Here is a 19,483-nt window from a genome sequence, read left to right as displayed (position 1 = left end):
CGTTGGCAAAATGTTGCTATGTAATATAAAGTGAAATGGAAGCCTACGGTTATAAATCACACATGCTTTTATTATTAGCTGGATATTGACTTCCCTACTTAGTATTATGTTCACATGTAACCTTTAATCTGTAGAATCTGGCGAACAGTCGGGGCACTTTTCACATATTCGCTCGACCGCCCCTGGTCTTTAGGCTCAACAGTCCCAGAATGAATATGCTGGAGTTGTCCCCTGGAACCTTGAAGTCACTTCTGGGACAAATAAGCGTGCTTACCAACATGGTCTTCTTGAGCACATCTCTCGACCCACTTACCCCCAATGCAGCATTTTACTCCAGGGATTGATATGATGATCTGCCTTCTGTTCATTTGTGATACTTTAAACATTTCAGTATTCTACTGCTACAACATTAACATCAGGACTTGCAAAGCAGCACAATATGATTTTCAAACACCCTTCACCTGGATGCGACTCGGATCTCCTTCCTCTGAGTGATCTTTTATTTCACAGTTGAGGCCTGGAAACTCTGGCAAAGGCACAATATGGAGACAATCCTGAGTGCTCCGAGACCACCATTGTGGTGATTTGTTGCAGTATTAAAGCTCTGTAACATAACCTAACATTAGCACGCCACACTCTTAACTACCCATCGAAATGTGATTTAATCAGAGTAGATACTTCACTACATTCTTCTGGTCTGCTGCTGCTGTAATACTTGTGCATTTTCTTACATGAAGCCTTTCTCGGCTAAATCCTGTGAAAAAACCTTTTTGTTTTTACCCGCGATTGATTGATCAATTTATTTGAATACATTTTAGGTTTGGGATCGATTTGTGAATATAATTATTCCTTGCAAGCAATTGGCTGATCTTTGGAGGACTTCTTTGTTGTCAGACCTGGAGGGCAGAATTAAGCAGGTATGATCCATCTGCAGATGGCACATTTACTACATTTCTTGTATTTGTTTGCATTTATTTCTGTGCTTCTCTATGGTCAGATTGTACAGACTCTGAAAGGCCTGGAATGGTAAAAGGACATAATTCATATTTCTCTAAAACAGGCCTACCCACTGGTTAAGATGGATTTCCAAAATCTACCCTGTGGGTAAATTTGGGAGGCCAACCTATTATGGTGAACAGGAAAGACACTAAAGTCTAGCCAAACCCAATCAAGGTAGGTAGCAGAGCTGCAAGTATTAGACTTCCAGGTGGGTGTGGGAGTGGTCTATGACCACAATCAGTCCACACAGAGCAACACCAACAATTCCAGTTACAGTTAAGTATAGAATATACAATGACTAATTAGGCCTTTTCGAACCAGTAAATCCTATAGACACATATTGTCACACACTTAGTATAATATACATTTCTGAGGCTTGTGGAATCTGGTTAGATCATATGCTGTGCATAGGCCGACATCTAGTGGAAGCTGCAGAGTATTACAGTTGTTGTTTTCGAAACTCGGGACGTCGAATAGGGCGTGCCAGTAATACTATCCCTAGTGTGACGTCCCCTGTACCCATGATCCCTCACGCATATAGGTCCCTCAGATTGTTTTTTTTTTCGCCATACTAGTCGGACGCATGTGTGCCGAGTTCCTTTCAGCGTAAAGCCTCATCTATATTTCAATTACTGCTAGAACTCTTCCTATCCTTTGTTCACTGGACCCGAATAACGACGCTGGTGATGATCGGAGAGACTTCCATCGAAAACTGATGCAACGGACCCCAGGCCTTGGAAGGTCCTCTCGGGCCTTGGCCCAGTCAGTAGGGAGAGTGGGGGGAGGTTATATATGATACTCTCCTTTTCCTACAGATATTCGCCCTGCTGCCATACCTTGACCTTATGGAGGGTAATCCGTTTAAAGTCTGCCTCAAGTGTAACAAAAAGTTTCCCTGGGTAGATAAACATACTGTTTGCAATTTGTCTCCATTGGGACCACTTTGAGGCCTCTCGTAAGGCCTGTAGGCTTTTCAAGCCGAAAACCCTAAAGGACCGCTCCACAAAGCCCTGGGCCCACTACGCCAGGCAGCTCGAGGCCATGGACGTAGAGGGCGTTTTCATCGATGGCAGTAATGCCGCCGAATCGGATGGCAAGGGCGGCTTCAGCTACCCTGGCGCAGACCCTCGAACCCGTAGGACTGGCCGGCAGCAAAAGCGCAACACGAACATCCACCACCAGGCGCATTCGCCCCAGCCAATACTCGAAATGCGTGTCGAGCGATCGACAACGGTCAGCTGTTCGCCCTAGAAGGAGAATTCTCCCTAATTTCTCTCACCTAGTGAGTCCCCCAGCAGCTTTGCTAGATTCCTGGAGTTTATTTTTTTCCACCTGGTAAGAGTGTACATCCTTTTTCCACTCTTACATGTGTTTTGGCCTTTGTGTTACTCATTGTGTGATCTTGGGCACTGGAGCACACCACTCCAGGTGCCCCTGTTCTTGTATGGGTTACACAGCACCTTCAGTGTAGTAACCCAGGGTTGTCTTTCAGACTTCCCTCTGACTCCATTTCGCTGGGGCTGACTACTGTCCCCCAGAGAAAGGTAAATTTGCCATTTACTTTACATAGTCACTTTTACCACAGACCCAGTACACCCCATCTTACATGGAGTACTGGAAAGGGCTAATCCGTACCCCCTTTCTGCCTGTATCTCTCTAAGCATTGTTTCGCTCTTTTAACATTTAGGCTTGGCTGGTGGCAGTGGTATCTACCCTAACTTTTCTACCGCGATTATATTCGATAAACCTGGTAATGCTTTTGGCTATTTTTGCAGCCTTCAGCATAAACCCACTTGACCAAATCGTCTTTCTTTTGGCTCCGGTTGGGTTTATTCGCCATTTCTTTTTGTTAAAGTCCTTCTTGCGTTTTACTTTGCGCGGCAAACTAGGTTCGCCTTCTTTGTTCACCGTCTTTTGGCGGGTTTCTGCAGAGAAGCCCTCCTCTTGGCACCTGGGTGTCTAGGTAGACTGAATGTGGGGAAGGGGTGTAGTCACCCACTGCACAGGGTATCCTAGGAAACCCAAGTCGCACTTTGCCATGATTGGCTGAGGTGGTTGTCCCGGCTGGACAAGCCCCCTGCTGCCTGATTGACAGCCAGGCTGTGTGAATGGAGGTTTTTCACATAAAAGGCAGGTCTCTTGGGCTAGAAGTCAGAGTTGCCACTGGAACTACAAGGATCCGAAGAGAAGCGGAGAGAACGACGGCTGCTGCAACTACCCTGTCCCGGTGAAGCCCTGCTGCAGTCCTGAGCTATCTACCCTTCGACCAGAGAAGACCCAGTCCGGAGTCTTCTTCGCTTGAGCCTGGTGGGGATAACCAGCTCATCATCTTCAGCCAGAGGTCCCCTTCGTGGTCGAAATTGCTGCACCCTGCTGTAGTGGTCCGGATAGCCATCTGAAGAGCCTCTCCTGTTTTAAAGGAGCGCACCTTTTTATTGCCTCCAACTCCCTCTGAGTATCTCAGGTGCTAAGTGTGTTTTTGCCCCGGTAGCATTTCATGTCACGGATACACGTTTATTTAGTAGACCGAACTGTCAAAAAGTGAACGCAACCGTATCGGCGGTTTCGTGTTTTGTTAATAACACCGGTTCATTCAAACACAGGGTACTTACCTTGAGACATACTGTACAAAGTGAATTGGTTAGTTGTAGTGTATTTAACGTGTGGTTTTGTTTAACGTTTCATAGAAGTGTTGTGTTTATCACTGATGGTTTAAAAATAAATGTACTTATATTTTTCTACCTGAAACCTTGAGTCAGTGTTTGCTTGAGGCACAGTAATTGTGGTCCCTGTGTGTAATCTCTGCTACTGCTCATATACTCTTGAGATAAGCCTGGCTGCTCCGCCACTGCTACCACTATGACATAGTAGTACAGGCTTGTACCAAAGGTAAAACTTGTATTCCCACCTGTAGTCTTAATCAGGTGTATTGGTCCCTAAGGGCACTGCAGAGTTCTGCCTAACACTGGCACCTAGAGAGTGGTCCACCGAGTCCTTGTCCTCTTGGCGGACTCTATCGCGGTCCGTTCACGACAAGGCCCACCCGTCCTCGAACGGAAAAGTTGTCGTCCATCAAACTACCGACACGGTTGTCCGATGACTGCACCATGTCTCGACCCACTACCGAAAGTAGACGCTCCACGTCTAACCCTGCACCTGAAATTCGATGCTCCTCATCGGATCATGCTGCCAAAAATCGACACGAAGCGTCGGACCAAGCGGAAGGCCCCAAAAAGACTAGTAAGACAACTTCAAAGGGATTGTGTCCTCCGACGTATTCCTTATCTTGATAGATTACATTCAAGCTTGCTGGCCTCGGAAATTTTTTCAGTAGAGGGCGCTGCGTGTCGACGTCCCTCGAGCCGGTGTCCCTCGACAGCCACTGTCCCGGCGCCGACGTCATCATTAGCATAAATAGACTTGCACAGCAACCGTTGCTCAGTTCTGGTTTTCCGTGCTTCGTGGGCCTCGGAATCGTGTTGCTCAGTTCTTTATTCAAGTAGATTCTACTTATTCCTCGAAGATATCATCTTTATTCGATGGCTTCCTCATCCGAACCGTCGATCCCACGGTCTGGCTTCAAAAACTGTCGTGATTGTGGGAAGAAAATATCGTTGACAGATCCTCACAGGATCTGTTTGTGGCGCCTGGGATCGGAGCATCACTGTTCAGAATGCGAGGACTGCATGTCCATGACGACGAAAGCCTTCAAGGAGCGTAAGGGGAAGCTAGAAAGAGGTAAGACTCTTAACTTCTACTCCTTTGAAAGTTTCCTCGGCAGAGTCGAGACATTAGTCTCCTCGCCGTCACAGGAAACATTCCCGTTCAAGGTCTCGAAGCGGTTCCCATCAGTGTTCGAGATCTAAACACTCGAAAAAGAGGCGTTGTAGATCTCCCTCTTCTTACTCTTCTTCCGCTTCCCCGGAAAGGGTCACCTGTCCCACGAAACACAGCTATCCAGCTAAGTTGGAGGAATTCTGTAAAAACCCAGACCTTCTGGACATGTCCATCTGTCCTCCGATTTGTCTTCCGCAAAGAGAGGACCTTCTCTCGCATAAGGGAGGTCAGGTTCTCCATCCAGACAGCAGAACCCTCAACCTTCACGCTTGGTTTCTGAAAGGTTGAGATACAAGGATTGGGACCTTCCGGATGACGTCATGGAGGTGTTGCTTTCGGCTAGGAGGCCAGCAACAAAGACTTTATACCGCTGCCGTTGTAACAGATTTTGCAGCTGGTGTAGTGAATATCGATCCCTTTTCTTGCGGTACACCAATGGTGTTATCTTTTTTGCTCTATTTGGCGAATTCAGGTCTCCCAAGTTGCTACGATCAAGGGCTACCTCGCAGCACTGTCAATCTTCAAGCGCACTGCGGAGGAGCCATCATATTTCAAACTACCCCTAGTAATTCAATTTCTGAAGGGATTAACTAATGAATATCCTCCAAAGCCTTTCCAAGTTCCCTTATGGGATTTAAATCTAGTCTTAAACTTCCTGGTGGGTACTCCCTTTGAACCACTCCATTCTTGTTCATTAAGATTTCTCACCCTTAAAACTGTCTTACTAGTGGCTTTAACATCTGCCAGAAGAGTGAGCGAAATACAAGCTCTATCTTGCAAACCTCCTCCTACTATTTTTCACAAAGACAAGGTTGTCTTACAAGTGAAGCCTAATTTCCTCCCAAAGGTGGTCTCTGAATTCCACATCACTCAGAAGATAACCTTACCTTCATTCTATCCTCCTCCGCATCCAGGGAAAGAGGAAGAGAGGTTACATAGGCTGGATCCAAGGCGAGTTTTTTATATCCGCAGACTTGCTAGGATAAGGCAAGCAGACCAGCTGTTTCTAGGTTATGCAGGACACCAATTAGGACTGCCAATCACAAAACAGACCATTTCAAGATGGATTATATTAGCCATTCTAGAATGCTATAAATTGGCAGGGAAAGAGCCCCCTCAACATCTTAGGGCTCATTCAACCAGGGGTATCACAGCCTCTTTGGCTCTTCAAAGAGGGGTACTGATTCAGGACATTTGTGCGGCTGCCACATGGTCGTCCGCACATACCTTTACAAAATTCTACAACCTGGATTCCTCCTCTAGCCAGGAGACAAGATTTGGCAAAGCTGTTACATTCTGTACATTCTTGAAGGGAAATATTCCAATTTTACACCCACCTCCGTTTGTACTCCACTGCTATGGGAGTCTATCAAGATGAGGAATACGTTGGAGGACACAATCCCTTCGAAGAACAAGTTACTTCTTACCTTGCAACATTCTTTCGATGGGATGCTTCTCCAACGTGTTCCTTATCGCCCCTCCCATCCATCCCCGCAGTAAAACTTCCCTTGTAGTTGCAGCTTACGCTCCTTCAAGGTCAATAACCAATTCATGCACAGCTACATTTTCAAGTTTCAAAACGTAACTGAGCAACGGTCGCTGCGCGAGTCTATTTATATGCATGATGACGTCGGCGCTGAGACGGTGGCTGTCGAGGGACACCAGCTCGAGGGACGTCGACGCGCAGCACCCTCTACTGAAATAATTTCCGAGGCCAGCAAGCTTGAATGTAATCTATCAAGATAAGGAATACGTCGGAGGAACATCCCATCGAAAGAACGTTACAAGGTAAGAAGTAACTTGTTCTTCTAGCCATGGGGGAGAGGGTAAACAAACCAGCCTCTCGTTGATGAGGTGTTGGCTAAGACTGCTGAAACCTTCCAGATAGATACACAGGAAGTTCAGGAGGACAGGGATTTCGCTGAGCAAATCCTGGGAGACAAAAGGGTAGTAACGAAGTCCATCCTTTTACTAAAGTCAGTCCAGCGCAGAATTTTACCCTCCTTGCAGACACCTAACCTCAAACGTGCAGAAAATCCATGTGTTGAAAAGTTATTTCGCGCTGCTCCCTCTGACCCCTTATTTATCAGGGGACAACTAAAGCCAGATTCCCTGGTCGTTACCACCTCTAGAAAGAGAGCGGGAATCCCACTGGCTTTCTCAGAGGCTTCTCCAGATAAGGAAAGCAAAAGAATCTATGGTCTGGGGAGGAAAGTCGCTTCATCAGTGGCTGATCAGGCTAGGATAGCCAACAATGCCACCCTCTTAGCAAGCTATAATTGCCATAAGTGGGAGGAAGTATTTGCATTGCTTTTCTCTGCACCTGAACCCTTAAAGTCCCAGTTAGTGCACGTAGCAGCTGAGGGGAGGGCAGTGTCGGCCTGTCTCCTAAAGACCAACTTTGACGTGGCTGATAATGTCGGTAGAATAATCGCTGGGGGTACGATCATTAAGAGGCATGCATGGTTAAGACAGTCAGGATTCAAACCAGAAACTCAGGCGACCCTGATGGACCTGCCGGTCGAGCCTAATGTATTATTCGGCAAAGCCGTCGAAGATGCACTCAAAATGGCAAAAGATGAGTACGGCACATTGAGATCCCTTGGTCAACCCACCAACAAAACCCTCTGGACAGAGGGGGAAATGGTAGTTTCCGCCGCTTTCTAGGCCAAAATTCCCAAAGCGGGTCGAACTATAGCCAAAACCAAAGCTCATCGTGGGGGAATTACCAGTCACAATCTTCCCAGGGCTACCCAAGAGGGCAGCGCAGAGGTCATGGGCGGGGAAGAGCCAGCACTGCTAGAGGTGGTATGCATGGGAAGGGATCACCTCGGACAATGGGTGCTGTCCAGTGTCCAGAGCAAAACAAAAGAGGTGATGGTTGGAAGGTTTAGAATAAATCTCAACCTCTGGCATTGCTCTGGGCAACCCTCCAGACCATCGTTCTTCGCCTGCCAAGCCATTACAAAAGGGGAAAGACCACATGCAAATCAGGCTTGGTCCCACCCCCTAAGGGGTAGTCCAGCCCGAACTGCTAGGTCACATCCCTTCTGCACGAGACCACAAGCATCCCCAGACATGTTTCAACCTTGTTGGGCGTCATCAGTGAGGAGTAGCTTGGGTCTCTAGGCCCAGCAGGCAGTCCAGTGTCCAGAGGCTACTGCATCGAGTTACTAGAGCGCCCCATGACAGAGTACACTCGCAGGAACATCAGAAGATCCTCCTCGAGGAGATCGCAACTCTATCAAAGGACGCCATAGAGGTAGTCCCGGCAAATCAGGTAAACGGGGGTATTTATTCATTCTACTTCCTTGTGCCAAAGAGATCTCACAATGCGCCCAGTATTAGATTTGCACCCTGCAAACAAGTATGTCAAGCCTCAAAAGTTCAGCATGACTACACTACAAGAGGTAATCCCCCCCTTCTAAAAAAGGGGATTACATGGCAACACTGGATATGAAAGATGCCTATTTTCATATTTCAATGTCCCCAGCGCACAGAGGATTCTTGCGTTTCAGGATAGCAAACAAGTGGTGGCAGCGCACCTGCACAGGAGGCAATCAGTGTACCCTTACCTGGACAACTGGCTCATTACAGGGGAGTCCCCCCTAATTTGCAGACAAAACATCCAAAGAACCATCAACCTCCCCTTTCAATTGGGTTTCTCCAACGAGAAAAAGTCGAGCCTTGTGCCAAGCACCTCCCAAGTAGTTCCTAGGAACTGTCCTAAATACTCAAGAGGGGTTGGCCTTTCCGTCCGAGGAAAGAATTCAAAATGTGTTGGTCTAAATGCCTCAATACCAAGCCGATCGCCAAATAAGGGTGCGCAAAGCTATCCGTTTGCTAGGCATGATGGCGTCTTGCATTTACCTGGTTCATCACACGCGTCTATGCATGTGACCCATGCAGGAGTGGTACGCGAAACACTGGTCTCAGGCAAGTGGTCAGTGGGATGATCTGGTGGTCGTTTCGCCAACACTAGTACAGAATCTTTGCTGGTGGACAAGAGAGAATCTAACGAGAGGAAAACCCTTATACGACCCAAAGGTTCAGGCTATAGTCAAAACAGACGCCTTCTTTTTTTTTTTGTTTTTTTACTTCTGTTTATTAGGTTTACAATACAGCAGTTCTACATAGGATCAAAATAACATTGCAGTATTCATTTTCAAATGAAAGTCATGAGCAAACCATTTAAACCAAATCCAATAATAAAGTCAACCATGAAAAACGTATCTAAATGAACCCCGCTAAATATTATACCTAATACGCATAAAATACCACAAAGACAAAACCAAACATCACAAAGAGGAAAAAAAAAATGCCCCCTTATCCTACCCTCTAATTATCCACCGAATATAAAGTCAATCATAGAGGGCATCAAACGATCCCCACAGCAACAAATATTCATCTTCCTTGCCTCTATTTTTCAACAAAACCTTATCATACCTAGATAAAACCCTCCAATCCATCAAACAATCCTCAACGCTGGGTTTCTTCCTAGTTTTCCAGATCCTGAGAATCAATCTAATCGCAATCATCAGTGCTCTATCAATCTAAAAGTTATGCTTTCTAATCTGAACACCCCTTTCAACATGTGAGAGCAAGATTATATTAGCTGCAGATCTGATTAAACTTATCCCAAAAATGAAATCAATTCTATCTATCACCTCACTCCAAAATGACAGTACCCTTGGGCATCCCCACAGTAGATGTAAAAGAGTACCTCTATCTGCACTACAGCTCCAACACAAGTCATCTAAACTCAATTGTAACTTAAACATTTTCACAGGAGTCCAATACAATCTTCCAACAATCTTCTGCCGAATCAGAAGCAAGTTCATATCTTTCCCTAAATTCACACCCACTTTTAAAATATCACTCCAATCAGTATCAGAGATGACCCTACTGACATCATTCGACCAAGTAACTCTCAACCCATCCCATCCCAACAAACGTTTTGCATTCATGGGCATGAAATTCATGTAAGTTCGTGCACCATACTCTTGACCATCCAGTAATTTACTAACCTCAGGCTTCTTCCCAAGTGAGCCTCCCGCCATAGCGATCCTCTGATTAATCCCAGTTGCCAAACTCAAATACCTAGTCATTTCTCTTAGACTCAAATTAAATCTATCTACTAACTCTTCAAAACTGAACATCCGAGTCCCATCCAAAACATCCCCCAGTTAGTTTAGTTGGTAGCTGTGGCTGAGCAGTCACTTATCTCAGAGGGAGATGAGCAGTATTCAGGGTTTACACAATAGTACTACAGTGCTATGGCACAAGGAAACACTGACCAAAGCTTTGTATTAAAAAGAATATATATATATTTATTTTACACACTTCGTTAAACACATTTATCACAGTTATTAAGCAAGTTACAATCAGTCAAGGAAAGTATACACAACTCCCTAGTTAAATTGTAGACCAAGTGACCAAGTGAACCAGAGTGAAAACTGAGCAAAACGGCACAGTGAAAACCAAACACAAATGGCACTCTAGTAATTTCTCACAAGGGAGGGAAAGCACAAGTTATACAGAAATATCTTCCTACACACCCTAGCAACTCTTCCCATTAGTTTGTGAACGAGTTTAGGCAAGTCAGTGCTTTAGTATAGAGAATACATAAATGAAAACTGAGCAAAATGGCACTTCACAAGTTTTAAAAGTGGGAAGAAAAAGGTGGTTATAAGAAGGTGCACCAACACAGTTCTAGTTGAGAAGCAATCGAGAGAAGGCAGTTCTAACAAATTCAGCCAGAGTCAATAGGCCTGTGCCAGTCAGTGGTACAGGGCAAAGGGCCCAGGAGCAAAATGATCTTGTAGCTGCAGTCAAGTCTTTGGTTAACGATTCGAAATGGCGGATGCAGAAGGTGAAAGACAATGTTAGAATATGGGGGCGGCCAACTCAACAGGTAGGTAAAGGATTTAAAACACCTTTAGCACTACCACGCGGAAAGGGCGGCCTGGCGGTACAATGTATCTTAAAATGAAGAAGTGGCTCCTGCAGTGGCGGTTGTTCCTGGTACTTCCTGCAGTTTGGGTGATCCAGCAGAGGAAGAGAGGCTCTCGTCGTGGAGGAAGGTTCAAGTTACTGCACTACCCAGGGATGAAACCAGGCGCGGTGCTGCCCGACGAATAAAAGGTACGCTCCTTTAAATTGCGGTCCGGGGGGACGGATGCTTGGCTATCCGGTCTCAGAGTACAGGGTACTGGCGATTCGACCAGGGTAGGTCCAGGAAGGCGATTGGCAAACTTGTTGGCACCACTAGCTCAAGGGAAGAAGGCTCTTGCAGATGAAGATCTTCTCTCGTCATGTGGAGAAAAGTGCTGAGACGCTGCAGCAGGGCTTCACCGGTGGTTCAGTCATTGCAGATGTCTTTGGCTTCTCTCCTCTTCAGCTTCTTAGTTCCAGTGGCGACGTCTTCCTCTTCCAGTCCTCAGGACCCTGCTTTTATGCAAAAAGGGCCCCATTCATACAGCCTAGCTGTCACTCACACAGTGGAGTGGTCATCTTGGCGGGAGACCCTCCAGCCTATCGGGACATAGTGCGGCATCGGTTGCTGAGGCAACCCTATCCAGGGGTGGTCCTCCCCCTCCCACACAATGACCGACCCCAGACTCGGTGGTGCCGAAAGGAGGGCTTCTTGGCAGAAACCTTCCAAAAGGACAAACACAGGATCCATGACCTGGGTTAGGAGTTTAGAGAAAGAGGCGAGAAAGAATTTATATTAAAGTTCTGGAAAATAAAACTTAGCAGAGTAAAGTTAATATTAAAATAAACCGCCGGTATGTTAGAGGCTGTCAGAAAATGTTGTAGCCTCGAACAATGGGAAAATCCCAAAGGGAAATATTCGCGGTCGAATATTTACGATAGTAACCACTGCCACCAGCCAGAAACTTTTGAGAGAGGGACTGTACGGTACCCTCTCGAAAATGAACACCAGGGAAAAACTATTAACCCTTCTCAGTACCCCAATAGTAAGATGGGTTGTACTGCTTTAGTTCATAAAAATTGACTAGTAAGTCAATGGGGACTTTACATGCCCTGGGAGACAGTAGTCCGTCCCAGGGTATGGAGTCTGTTTGCGGGTCACTACAACACCCCTTTGTCACTGCACGGAGGGTGCTGTGTAACACATGTGGATAAAGATGGTTCCTATTGGGGTGATCAATACCCCATAGACATTAAACACAAATATAGCCTAGAACACACATAGGCATTTTTGCTAAGAGTGGGGAAAAAGTCTCACTCTTAGCAGGAGAAAAAAAAACTTCAAATCCAGCAAAGCTGCTGGGGGACTCCATAGGTAAGGGAAATTAGCCATAGAATGAGAATTCTCCCTAACAAGGATCTGTGGTTGCGCAAGGTTGCTCAGAACCACATCAATCTGCTGGGACTTCTAGCAGTATTCGGAGCACTTTGGGCATTTGAACCCCTCTTATCGAACCAGTCGGTGCAGGTCCTTACAGACCGCACAACTGCCATGTTTTACATAAACAAGCAAGGGGTGTGGGGGGGCACTCGTTTCCAAGATCTGTCCAAGCTTGCCCAACAAATTTGGAAATGGGCACTCAAACGGAAGGTTTACCTGTCAGCCCAACATGTTCCGGGGAACTCAAATCGCTAGCAGTCTCTCTGAGCAGAGATCCCCTTCCAGAGGAACACGAATGTCGACTAAACGAAGACTTCGTAAAACACATATCCTCTCTCTGGGGTTTCTCCACAATAGACCTATTTGCCACAAGCGAAAACAGTCAATGCCCAGACTTTGCGTCCAGGTTCCCCCAGCCCTATGGATGAACTGGTCAGGGATATTTGCCTACGCTTTTCCACCAACCCCTCTAATGAGGAAGGCGGTGAACAAGAAACACAAGGTACCGACAACGCTTATCCTAGTTGCTTCTATGTGGGCGAGACAACTATGGTATCCACATCTGCGCAAATGGGCGATGCCATCAAACTCCCGTGCCAGTACAACCTACTCACCCAGCACAAGGGGCTAACCGTGCACCCACAGCCACACTCAATGAACTTGGCAGCATGGCTCCTGATGTCAGAGTTCGGACATGTCAACCTGCTACAGAGATGTATGGATATCTTGAGAGAATCAAGAAAACCAAACACCAGGCACTGTTACTTTGACAAATGGAGACGATTCGTAATTTGGTGCCAGACTAAACAAATCAACCCCATAGAATTTACTCCATCACCCAGTCTAACTAATATGCTCCATTTGCTCGATGCAGGGTTAGTATTTAACTCCCTAAAGGTCCACCTAGCGGCTTTGTCAGCCTACACAACCTCTCACAATAAGGTCTCGTGGTGGAAAGTACCAGTCATCAAAACTTTTATGGAAGGAGTAAAGAGACTCCGCCCTCCAATTTCTAACCCGCCGCAAGGGTGCAACCTCAATGTGGTACTCGCTAAGCTCATGGGACCCCCTTTCGAGCCTATGCACAAGTCTAGTCTGAAACACCTGACTTATAAAACTGCCTTCTTAGTGGCTATCATTTCCATGAGACGGGTCAGCGAAATTCAAGATTTGTCAGGATCCTTTCTTCTTTGTACACATGGACAAGTTGGTTTTACAAACTCAACCTAGGTTCTCACCTAAATTCATTTCCAGGTTTCATGTAAACCATTCAATTGAGCTACCGGCTTTCTTCCAGGACCCCAAAAGCTCAGCTGAGGTAAAACTCCACACACTAGATGTGAGGTGAGCGGTCCTCTACTATGTAGACAAGACCAGACCGCTAAGAGAAACAGATCAACTGTTTGTCTCCATAGCGCCAGGCAGAGAAGGGGACCGCATCTCTAAGAATGCCATCTCTAGGCGGATAGTCAGATGTATCCAACTGTGTTATTTTCTATTAGATAAAACACTGCCCTTTACGCCCAGGGCTCACTCCACAAGAGGTACTGGAGCCACTCTGGCTTTCATTGCAAATGTCCCTTTAGACAGTATTTGCAAGGCAGCTACATGGAGCTCTATACATACTTTCAATCCGCAGTACTGCATTGACACCCATTCCAAGACAGATACACAAGTGGGCCAAGCAGTTCTAAGACATTTATTCGCTCTTGAACCTTCTCACGTCCCACCTCCTCCTCCTCCTCCTCCTCCTCTGCTCGCTAATCTATGCACAGCATGTGATCTAAGCAGATTCCACAAGCCTCAGAAGGGATACATTCTCCAGCATGGGGTCTGGCATGGATTCACATGCTCATGAATATTTCCCATCATCAGGCTGGGAATCCTCGGTAAAGAAGAAATCTGTTTGCTTCGTTTCTGAACTCTTTCTCCTAATAACAAATCACTGGTCTCTGGGTCATACTGCCCCCAGCCAATGACTGCCCTCTACCTAACCCCTCCTCTGGCAGCCATCTTCAGATTTTTACCGCATGTTCAAGTGTTGGGAGGCCTCATGCTATAGCTCTCGAGCTTTTACTGCGTTTTGCGATTTTTCAAAGAGTTTAATCTCATTTTTTCAGTCAATCGAGCCTCAAGCTCCTGTTTCTACTTCCGATCAACGGGGACCCGTTTCGGAATTTTCTACGCCCCTCAAAAGCAAAGTTTTTGTTGAGTTGCGCTTCTTGGAGGATTCCAGAAGACCTTGAGGCCTAACCCGCGTGGACTTGGCCCAGGACAAAGGAAGCACGATGCCTGGATCCAAGCTGTTCAGGAGCTGCCCTGGATGCGGATTGCAGAATGTCTTCAAGGAGGACGAGCATTCTAGATGTCTCTACTGCCTTCACGAAGACAAAACATACGTGGAGAAGGACTGTGCGTTTTGCAAGAACATGGAGCGGACCATGAAGGATCAGCGGATCAGCCTCACCAACTGGCCGGAGGGGAAGAGCCCAGCAGCAGGTGAGAAGAGGTCTGAGCGGTCTTCTAAGTCCTTTGAGGGTGCACCGGCGACGGGGGCCCGGGGGCCCAACAAAAGGCAAAGCACTGCAGCCACGGGAGCGCCGAACGTTCGGACACCTCGGCTGCCAGGCAGGGCGCACTTTCACTGATGCCAGCAACCACAAGCCAACCCTCTGGCTCAGAAGAGGAAGTCGGAGAACCCGGGTAAGCTTCGGGAGAAGTCCCGGTCGATCCTGACGGAGACAGCCGAGGGGGAGCGAGACGGCGACCCTCCCCCAAGGTGAAGGCCTCAAGCGCGTCCAAAGTCGTGAAGGCCTTGATTCACCCGGCTAAGGCCTCTATCGAGGGAGTCGTGGCGGCCGTGGTGAAGCCTGTGGGGGCTACCCCAGTGGAGGCAACCTCTGGGCCCAGAGTTTCCCTGCCACCACGGAGGGAATCCTCTTTTCAACCCATTGATAAAACCCCTGGAGAACCCCAGTGGAAAAAGAAGGGGGGGCACTGGCCATCACGGACACGGATACAGCTGGCTGGAGTCGTGAAGATCCTTGACAAGAGGTTCGAGGAGGTCCGGTCCCACGGGAGGGATCCTGACGAGGCAGATGAAGAAAGCTACGGTGGTGCCGACGAGGTTCCCATGGAGGCAGAGGAGTCCACTCCCCAACTGTCGTGCCCATTGCAGCTGGTACCTGGGCCACAGGACAACTCGGGAGCAATCTTGATGGCAATCTAGGCCTTGTGTACGGAGATGAGGACAAGGTTGCCCTTACTCCCAATGGATGATCCAGCAGAGCCTGGACCGTCGGGAAGCCCTCCAAGCAAGTGGAGGAGAATTCAGCCCCCTTCCCCTTCCAGCCTGCGCAGCCCTCACAGCCTTTATCTCCTTGCCCGGATCCGAGGGATGACACGGGAACAGACGGCCACGACGGGGACGGATGACGATGGTGGTGACGACGGGATGGGCCTTCCATCACCACATCCTCGGGCCTCCCCGCCCGACGAAATTGGCTCCTTCCAGGCCATGATCGCCAGGGCATCCGAGCTCTTCCAGCTCTGCCCCTAAGAACAGAAAAAGGAAGGTTTCCTCGATCAACGGCGTGAGGCCAAGAGGAAGACGGTCCTCTCGGTTCCATTACCTGACGACATCTGGGACGAGGGGCTGGTGCTCCCGAAGAACCCATCCACAACCCTTGCCAAGAGAGACCGGTACGAGAAGAAGTACCGGATCCCGTATTCTGCCCCCATGTGCCTCAGGGCGCAACAGACCCCAGATTCGGTCGTCTAGGCGGTGGCCAAGAAGAATGCGGCGGGGGTGACGGCTTCAGCTTCGACCTCCCTGCCACACGACGAAGGGAAGAAACTGGATGCCATTGGACGACGGGTCATCTCGTCGGCGGTGATGATGATTAAAGTGGCCAACGTCTTCGCGATTGTGGCCTGCTACGACGGGGAGCTGTGGTTTAAAGGGATGGTCTAGTAAAAAAATGTATTTCAAAAATAGATAGGCCACATTAAAAAAAAAATACTAGCATCCTCCGTTTTAAAACTTCCTATGTAAAATTTTGAGCTATTCAAGCTCAAAATTCGAAAAAGCAAGCATAGGGGCGCCGCCATTTTGGGAAATGGAGGCCCTCCTGTGCTGGCTTTTGCTTTTGCGGCACTAATGAAGGAAAAGCCAGCCAGCTGTAGTAAACAAAGTCTACCGCTGGGTGGCTTTCCCTTCATTAGTGCCGGGACTCGGAGGACGCGGACCGGAGACCAGAGCAGGAAAGCTGCAGCTGAATCTCGGTAGGTGCTATTTATTTTTTTTACAAAAAATAAGCACTAGCTGCGTTTTTTTTTCTAAGTTTTCCGGTTGTGTTTACATGCCGCATAGTGTTTCTACCTGCAGCTGATTTCCCATTTGGGGCTCTCGGGCTCCCTGTGGGGAGCCCGAGAGCCCCAAATGGGAAATCAGCTGCAGGTAGAAACACTACGCGGTTGTGTTTACATGCCGCGTAGTGTTTCTACCTGCAGCTGATTTCCCATTTGGGGCTCTCGGGCTCCCCGTGGGGAGCCCGAGAGCCCCAAATGGGAAATGCTACGTTGTCTGCCTGAATCTGCTTTTCCATTTGGGGCTCTCGGGCTCCCCGTGGGGAGCCCGAGAGCCCCAAATGGAAAAGCAGATTCAGGCAGACACAACGCGGTTGTTTTCCGCAACGCCGCGTTGTCTGCCTGAATCTGCTTTTCCATTTGGGGCTCTCGGCCTCTCGGGAGCCCGAGAGCCCCAAATGGTAAAGCAGATTCAGGCAGACACAACACGGTTGTGTTGGAAAACGCTGCGGTTTTAAAACCGCAGCGTTTTCCAACACAATAACGTTGTATTTATGTTTGCGGTCGCTTCAAAAGCGACCGCAAACATAAATACGTTTTTAAAGCTGCGGTTTTATTTCTAAGTTTTCCGGGCTCCTCCAGGTGGCATTGGATCACGCTATAACGGTGGCCTCGGACATTGCTGACACAGGCTTCCGCCAGATGGGCAACGGTGTTTGCCTTCACCGGCATGCTTGGCTCAAGGCAACCGATTTCCGCGCAAACCAGAGTTTTGGACATGCCTTTCGACAGGAACAACCTGTTCGGCAAGACAGTGGACGAGTCACTGCAGGCCATCAAGGCCGACACAGAGACGACTCGGTCCTTGGGACTTTTGCAGCAACGACCACCTCCCTTTCGGATCTCCGGAGGCAAGCAAGGTGCCTCCAAACGATTCGGCGGAGGCTCCTCGCCGTACCGCAGGCGGCCCGCTTCTCATCGCAAAAGGCCTATAGAGGACGCGGTAAGTCAGGAGAATCTTGTTGTTGCCAAGGAGGCCAAGGCGGCAAGGCCGCTACCAAGCAGGACTGAACCTGCCATAGCGTCAGGCCCCCACCTGAGCACCCCGGTGGGAGGCCAGCTGGCGAAGTTAGTCAGCGTGTGGGAGTCCATCTCCACCGACCGATGGGTGCTTGATGCCCTGGCCCGCGGGCTGACTCTGGAGTTTCTGAAGAAGTGCCCCCGCATTCCACCCGTGGCCAGGAAGGAAAACCACGTCCCTCAACAGCTGCTGGAAGTAAGGGCGATGCTGAAGAAAGGAGCCATCGAGCATGTCCCAAAGAGGCTCTGGTGCTCCGGAGTGTAATCACGATACTTCCTCGTGAGAAAGAAAACCGGCGGCTGGCGACCCATCCTGGACCTTCGTCGTTTACATCAAGTCCCAGAAGTTCCGGATGGTCACCCTCCAGCTGGGGCAGCTGGAGGAAGGCGACTTCCTATCATCGCTGGACTTGGAGGATGCCTACTTCCACATCCCCATTCTAAAAGGACATTGAATGTTTCTCAGATTCGTAGTCTAAGGGCGGCACTACCAGTTCAAGGCCCTCCCCTTCGGATTGAAGTCGGCGCCCAGGGTATTAACCAAGTGCCTAGCACCAGTGGCGGCGCGGCTGCGCCTACAGGGGATCCACGTCTACCCCTACCTGGACGATTGGCTCATCCGAGCAAGGACAAGAGAACGCTCCGTCGAGCACACAGCAAAGACCGTCCAACTGCTCACGGATCTGGGATTTGCCATCAACTTCGTGAAATCCCTCTTGGTTCCGTTGCGTGATTGGCCTCTCCATCGGAGGAACGGACGAAGGCCATCCTGGGCAAGGTGCAATGGCTGTCGACCATGGACGTGGCCAGAGTGAGGTCCATCAAGTCCCTTCTCTGCATGATGTCCTCGTGCATCTGCCTCATGCGCCTGTGCAGGCTGTGGCTGCGTCCACTGCAAGTGTTCCTCGACGCCTGTTGGATGCAAGCGGCAGGCAGCTTCGAAGACCGCATCTCGCTCAACGAGACCTTCCGCCAAGCGATCCAGTGGTGGGGCACCCGCGCACATTTGGCAGCGGGGATGGACTTCTAGACCCCGGCACACGAGGAGACTGTGACGACGGATGCCTCCCTGGAGGGATGGGGAGCACACACCAGAGATCTCCACGCAAGAGGCCTTTGGCTCCCGGAGGAGAGGTCACTACACATCAACGTCCTGGAGCTCCAAGCCGTGTTCTGGGCCCTCAGGTCGTTCCTTCCGTCCCTCAAGGGCAAGGTGGTGAGGATCTTCACCGACAACACCACCACAATGTTCTACATCCGGAAGCAGGGAGGCACCAGATCGCCAGCCCTATCTAAGGAGGTCCAGGATCTCTGGCACTGGGCTGTCGGCCAAGGGATTTTTCTGGTACCCTTCCACCTGGCAGGAATAAAGAACACCATCGCCGACTCGCTCAGCAGGGAGCTACGCTCGTGTCACGAGTGGGAAATGTGACAGGATCAAGTGGATCTGCTATTCCAACGATGAGGCAATCCCCAGATCGACCTTTTCGCGACGGCGACGAACACCAAGTGCCAGAGGTTCGCCAGCAGGTTTCCCCAGCCGGGGAGCATGGGCGATGCCTTCTCATTCCCCTGGGACGGCCTGTTCCTCTATGCATTTCCGGCGTTGCTGTTGCTGCTGTGACTCATCAACCAACGCAGACGTCCCGGTGCAAGATGATCCTCGTCGCACTGGCGTGGCCGAGACCGATTTGGTTCCTGGACCTTCTGGACATGTCCGCATCCCCCCCCAGTCAAACTGGCGATGGATGCGGATCTCCTTGCCAGAGAAGGAGGCATTATCCTCCACCATGACCCGGGATCGCTGAACTTGCAGGCCTGACTCCTTCAGCACTAGAGTTTGGTGGGTACAATATCCCGGCGGACTGCAAGGAGGTGCTTGCA

General features: G+C 49.1%; 1 protein-coding gene across 3 annotated transcripts in view; it reads left to right on the top strand.

Moving 5' to 3' along the window:
• RNF213 (ring finger protein 213) overlaps positions 1-19,483 on the top strand; it is a 3,248,263-nt gene that overhangs the window by 895,813 nt on the left and 2,332,967 nt on the right. For all 3 annotated transcript variants that reach the window (XM_069655189.1, XM_069655190.1, XM_069655188.1), the window contains exon 14: positions 819-917. In XM_069655189.1, coding sequence (XP_069511290.1) covers positions 819-917 — 99 coding nt within the window. The remainder of the gene's footprint in view (positions 1-818; positions 918-19,483) is intronic.

Source organism: Ambystoma mexicanum, chromosome 3q (genome assembly GCF_040938575.1).
Source record: "Ambystoma mexicanum isolate Mex_15411 chromosome 3q, UKY_AmexF1_1, whole genome shotgun sequence".
NCBI lineage: Eukaryota > Metazoa > Chordata > Amphibia > Caudata > Ambystomatidae > Ambystoma > Ambystoma mexicanum.
This window is presented reverse-complemented; position numbering and strand designations above follow the sequence as displayed.